This window comes from Eurypyga helias, unplaced genomic scaffold, assembly GCF_000690775.1.
Source record: "Eurypyga helias isolate BGI_N326 unplaced genomic scaffold, ASM69077v1 scaffold48593, whole genome shotgun sequence".
NCBI classification, from domain to species: Eukaryota; Metazoa; Chordata; class Aves; order Eurypygiformes; family Eurypygidae; genus Eurypyga; species Eurypyga helias.
In genome coordinates, this window is record NW_010243973.1 from 17642 (window position 1) to 23641 (window position 6000).

At 46.6% G+C, this 6000-nt stretch overlaps 1 protein-coding gene across 1 annotated transcript; it reads left to right on the forward strand.

Annotated features, from left to right (window-relative positions):
• Nucleotides 1-841: 841 nt before the first annotated feature.
• Nucleotides 842-4751, forward strand: SDC1 (syndecan 1; the record flags this gene model as incomplete). The annotated part of the gene is made up of 4 exons (XM_010149594.1): nt 842-964; nt 2652-3145; nt 3363-3492; nt 4047-4751. Coding segments are annotated over 4 exons (914 nt in total), but the record flags the coding sequence as incomplete, so codon positions are not given.
• Between the last annotated feature and the right edge of the window lie 1249 nt (nt 4752-6000).

Sequence of the window (6000 nt, forward strand, 5' to 3'; positions counted from 1 at the left end):
AATCTGAGAGGGGAGAATGACTGTTAGCCCCGCAGAAATAAACCTGGGGCTGGTCGTGAGCTGAGAGTCAAGTATGCTGTACCGATAGGAACAGGAAGTGTGTCCAGCAGAGGCCAACAAGATTCATGAAGTAATCACGCTGCTGTGTTTAGTGTTGTCTTCTCTGGGTATCCTGAACAGCTCTGAAGGCTGTGCGCTCTGATAGACAGGCACAGCAGAACAGGGGTTTGGCCTCTTGTTTCAGCAGCTGAACTTCTGTGCCCGTCAGTGTACTCCTTGAAGCGTAAGTGGAGAAAGCTCAGGGCTATATTCTCCTACGTGGACGTCTGGCTTCTATCTCAGGACCTAGTCTGAGAGCCCATACCTATAAACAGGGGATCTCATTCTACTTCCAGTTAGATGCTGTAGTTTCGGGGATGTGAACAATGCTGGGAGGGCTCAGAAAGGCAGAGAAGCCAAGCTACTGTCTCCCCTTCCTTCCTGCTCCTCAGAAGTAGTGCCGCAATTCACTGTGGTTGGTAGATAGCGAAGACATGGGCAGTCAGAACCCGAAGCAGAATGGTTGTGTCTTGTAAGGACCCGAACCTCAGCTGCTACCAGGCTGCAGCTCTGAACAGATTCCTTGCTTCTGCTTTCCAGGCAAGTACAGCCTGGAAGCAGCGCAGAGAAGGGTGACAGCAAGACCGACCTTTCTAACGCCGAATAGGCTAAGCAGAACTACTCTTTTGGGGAGGGGGGGTGGAATTAAGAGAGATGAGAAAATGCAGTGTGAACAAAGAAAGTTTGTGTTCCCTTCAGGAGGCCTTAGAGGACTTTGCACAAGCAGTGTGATAACTTTAAGCAATCTCATCACTAACACACCTTTTCTCCTTCTCTTTAAAGCAAACTACAAATTTGAACCTTCCTCCTGAAGATCTTGATTCATCCGGTGATGACGACGATGCATTCTCAGGTTCAGGTGCAGGTGAGTTATTAGCACTTTTACTGCTGGTGCTTGATCCTTCCAGAATGTGGCAATCAGGATCCTGATGAGCATCCAAGCTGAAAAGGGGGGAGGGAGGATTCACACACACTTCCCGCACCCTCTGCCCCAGAATATGAGAGCTGGGAACAGAGAAAGACCCTAATCTATTCATCTTGTATTGCTTCAGATACTAACAATTAGCAGAATATGAGTTGTTGGAGACTTGAAAGGGAGCAAATGTGGGTACACTCCATGTCACTGCTAATCTGAGATAATGGGTGAAGAATGTAATGAAACAGGAGTGATTCTTTACTTTTGGGGAAGAGAGATTGTAAGAAGGGCCTTTGTCCTCTCTTATGAGCTGGTAGGAGGTACCATTTGAGGATGTGTAAACACCAACCTGTTAACCTACATTAAGTGCAAATTTTATCCGTTATCAGATGTGCAAGACCCCATGGGCCATAATCTTTTAAAAGTGGTATAAAGGGGTTTTAGGGTGGGGAGAAAGTCTGTTGGAATGATTACTAAACTGCACAAGAGAGTCCTTTTTGGTGTTCAGCACTGAAGTTGAGGAGATGCTACAGAGGAAAGAGCAAGCTATTGAATGTTAAAGGATGGTATCCTTCTGCTTCCTTCCAGTCACATGCTTGTGTGTTAAATTCTGCAGGAGTAAGATCCTGAAATCAGTGCCAAATGTGCCAGTGACTAGAAGTGTTGAGTATATGGGTGACTGCTCTGAATCAAATAAGTATGTATGGGAAGAGTCAGATAAGCATCCTGAGCAACCAGTGTACTGAAAGCAGACGTTGCCCATGTCAACCTGTCCGCAAACAGACTAACACTTGTGCCTTGGGGAGAAGCGGATGACTAATGAAGTGTTGCTGAATAGCGCATCAGTCTGTCCCTTCCTTATTCCACTGAAAAGGATAAGGAAATGCGAACTGAACTGCTGTTACTATGAAAATGGGCTATGCAGGTTGGAGGTTAGGCACCCTTCTCAGACCAGTGTCCTAACAATACTAATAGAATCACAGAATGGTTTGGGTTGGAAGGGACCTTAAAGATCATCTAGTTCCAACCCCCTGCCATGGGCAGGGACCCCTTCCACTAGCCCAGGTTGCTCAAAGCCTCATCCAGCCTGGCCTTGAACACTTCCAGGGATGGGGTATCCACCACATCTCTGGGCAACCTATTCCAGTGCTTCACCACCCTCTCCGGGAAGAGTTTCTTTCTGATATCTAATCTAAACCGCCCCCCTTTCAATTTAAACCCATTACCCCTTGTCCTGTCACTACAGGCCCTTGTAAAAAGTCCCCCCCAGCTTCCTTGTAGCCTCTTCAGGCACTCGAAGGCTGCCATAAGGTCTCCCCGGAGCCTTCTCTTCTCCAGGCTGAACAAGCCCAACTCTCTCAGCCTTTCATCATAGCAGAGGGGCTCCAGCCCTCTGAGCATCTTCGTGGCCTCCTCTGGACTCGCTCCAACCGGTCTATACCCTTCTGATGTTGAGGGCTCCACAGTTGGATGCAGCACTCCAGGTGGGGTCTCACAAGAGGAGAGTAGAGGGGGAGAATCACCCCCCTCAACCTGCTGGCCACACTTCTCCTGATACAGCCCAGGATACGATACCATTAATAGGTCTCTAAATTGGTCAAGGATAATTTTTTTTTTTTTTTGCTTTGTTTTGCAGGTCCCCTGACTGACCAGTCTCGCATCTTGAGAATCCCAGGAGAACTGACTAATTCGTCATTACTGGCAACACCAGTGAATTTCCATGAACAGCCATTTCCTGGGATTGAGAGCCGAACTGAAAAGGAAGTAATATCTCCTTCTGCAACTAGCAGTGTAGTGACAGAGGATCCAGTTGTAGCTGTGAAGGGTGAAGTAGCCGTCCTGGGTTCACCTGATGACAAACCCACAAATGATGTGGTTACCACAACAGTGAGAAGCCCCACTACTCACTTTCCTTCGGTGGTTCATGTAACTCCCTCAGAAGCCTCAGGCACAGTCCGTGAGCTTGAACCTCAGATCCCTAGCTCTGACGTGCCAGACACCAAAGACGTGCCTGAGCCCCACTCTACCATCCACCATGAGGGGGACGTCACTGCCACCCCCACGACGACGGCTCCGAAGGACGTTGTTCCTACACCTGAGGAAGCTTCTGAAGATGGCTCTGGAGACCCGGTGAGGACTAATAGCTTTGGCACCCTTTCCAGGGAGATGGCTTTAGGAATATGTAGTAAGCTGTTCTTTCAGGAAAGGGTGGTAATTTGTCAAAAACAATGATTGATTTAATATATTACGGGGGGTTTTAGATGAGAAAAAAAAACAAAGCTGTGGAAAATCTCCAGTAACAGACGTGAGGAGAAACGTGAATAACCTGCTTTGTATGTCCCAACAGGGAGACTTCATCTTGACTAAAGATGATGATTTGGCCCCCACCCAGAGCTCAGAAGTACCGGCTGACTCTGGGAGGAATGCCAAAGCAGCGGGAGCCTCGGGAATTATGGACAGAAAAGAAGTTCTTGGAGGTACCTGATATTCTGGATTTCTAGTTGTTAAAAGCAGACACTCACAGGAGTCTCCTGGGCAGCAGAAGCTGCAGTTCTGCAAGCCTGTCTCTGAGCCTGAGAGCCAAACTTGTGTGTTAGGCCTCTGAAATGATGGTGGTGGTTCATGATTGTGTGTTGTCACAACCCCAACAGGGCCAATATTAATCTGCTAAGAGCAGAGAAGCACTGCTCGTTATCGGAATGTTATGTTTAAACCTATTCCTTCACTCGTCTCAAAAACTGCAGTAAAACTTCTCTAATGCTGCCTGGGTCAAGCTACTAGAGTTGAGCAACGTAGCCTTGTGCACCTCGCAGCGTGGCCTGCTGGGAGGTGCTTCCTCTAGGTGTACCTCCCGGGGATGAGCAGGCTCTCGGTAACGGCAGGATGACTGCCTTGGGAGGGGACAGAAGGAAAAATTCATTTCTGGAAGCCAGGGACCTCGCAGCAAGGATCAATCTGGAACTTCCAATCATAGTAGCATTATCTGTTCTGGCATCTAGAGTAACTTGTGTCTCTTTTTTCCCCCTTCTAGGTGTTATTGCTGGAGGACTAGTAGGCTTGGTGTTTGCAGTGTTTCTAGTTGCATTTATGCTGTACAGAATGAAGAAAAAAGACGAAGGCAGCTATTCACTGGACGAACCAAAACAGTCTAACGGAGGATACCAAAAACCACACAAACAAGAAGAATTCTATGCATAAACACTGATCTTCAGGACACTTCTTATTCCATCTTTCTTGGACTCTTCTCTCCCTGCACGTGGACCTCCTAGTGTGCTTTGCATTAAACTTAAGCCATATGACCATTGGGTTATTCGCCCTTACCACTTTGCCATTGGAAATTTGATAACTACAAAGTAGATCTGGATTCACTGACCATTCCCTGCTTTCTTGCACAACTTTATTTTTTTATTTTTAAACAGAAGTGGGACTGCAAGTTCCTAAGCTCACTTTGGTTTATCTAAAGACTGCTGGGGCAGGCGGTGGGGAGAAGACAAGGGAGCACTGCATGTATAAACCTCTTGATATTTAGGGAAAGGGCTAAAAAGAATAAACAGTTATCAGTGCTCGAATTCTGTATGACAGAGATCTCTCCTATTTAACTCATCGGTGTGTTTCAGGTGTAACAAATGCATGCGCTGGGCAGACGTTTGGTGCGCTGCAATCCTCTAGCTCTTTCCAACTGCCGTATTTGGAACACTTAATGCTATGAAACATCAAGCTAAAAATGATTTCTAGTGAAAGGAGGCGTGAGGGGCAGGGGAAGGAAATCACTGTCACGTGGTGTAAAATAACATATTTTGGAAGCGTTATCCCATACTCGGAACCAGTTCCTAAGCAGCTGGTGCCTACACTAATACAAAACAACCTCCAAAGACCCCAAAACGAAGCAGAGTTCACTTTACGAATAGCGTTGGACTGTCCCACCACCCTCTTGCTCTTTCTAGGCTTAGGTAAGAAATAGATTATTATTTTTTTTTCTAAGCAGTCTCATCTCAGACATTCCCTCTTCTTAGGTGCCAAATCTAGGCTGGGCTGTCACACTGCAAATACTCTTATCCCGTGCTACTGTGTAGTCACCAGGAGAGTGATGGCGTGTTGTAGCACCTACCTCTCTGCGCACTGCTCACGGCGCTCGTCTCCGAACGCCGGCTGCCATCTGTGCCACAGAAGGTAGAAAGCAGCGTATCATGACCTTGCAGCTAAGGAGTAGAGAAGCATAGCATTTGAAACGAGCCTGAGGAAGGCAAAGTGTAGATGGCCTTAAATATATACAACAGTTGGCATGCTTGACTCTCACGACTCTGGAACGGCTCTCCAGAAGCTGTTCCTGCACTTTGGAGAGTAGCAACTCCAGGGATGTCAGACTAGTAAGGGCCAAAAAGCACCTCCTGAGGAAAGTTTGGATGCCTGAAGCTATTGGCGGTCAGTGTGCTGTCAGATGTAGGGCACTGAGGCCTCACTGAGGGTCTGGAGTTCTCCGGGTTATCCCAAACTGAGCGAGAAGTGGAGTGGAGTTCTGCACAAGCCTTACTTGTGCTCTGCCTTTGGTTAGCTGCTTCTTGCAAGTTGAGTTCCTCATCACTCAGTGCAGAAGGTATGGGTTGGGTGGAGGAGTGTTTACAACTGATGTAAATATTTGTACTGTTGAGCCAGAGGGAACGATTGGAGAAGATTGTAATGGTTGGTACAAATGTTGCACATTAAAACTTAAAAACCTGTGTAATTTAAATGAAGTATAAAACACTCCTGAGCTGCTATGCAGCGAAAATTGGTGCCTTCTCTCCAAGAAAAAAAAACAAACCCTAACACTTCTTGATTCCAAACACTTCATGCACAAGGAAAAATGGTGCATATGTGTAGCTGGCTGTTTTTAACTAAAGCTGCAAAGTTCATTATGTCTTCTTTTTTTTTTTTTTACCAAATGAATTTTTATAGGTTAATGCAATGACCAGATGGTGTTAATTTCAGCTGTAATTCTTTGCTTT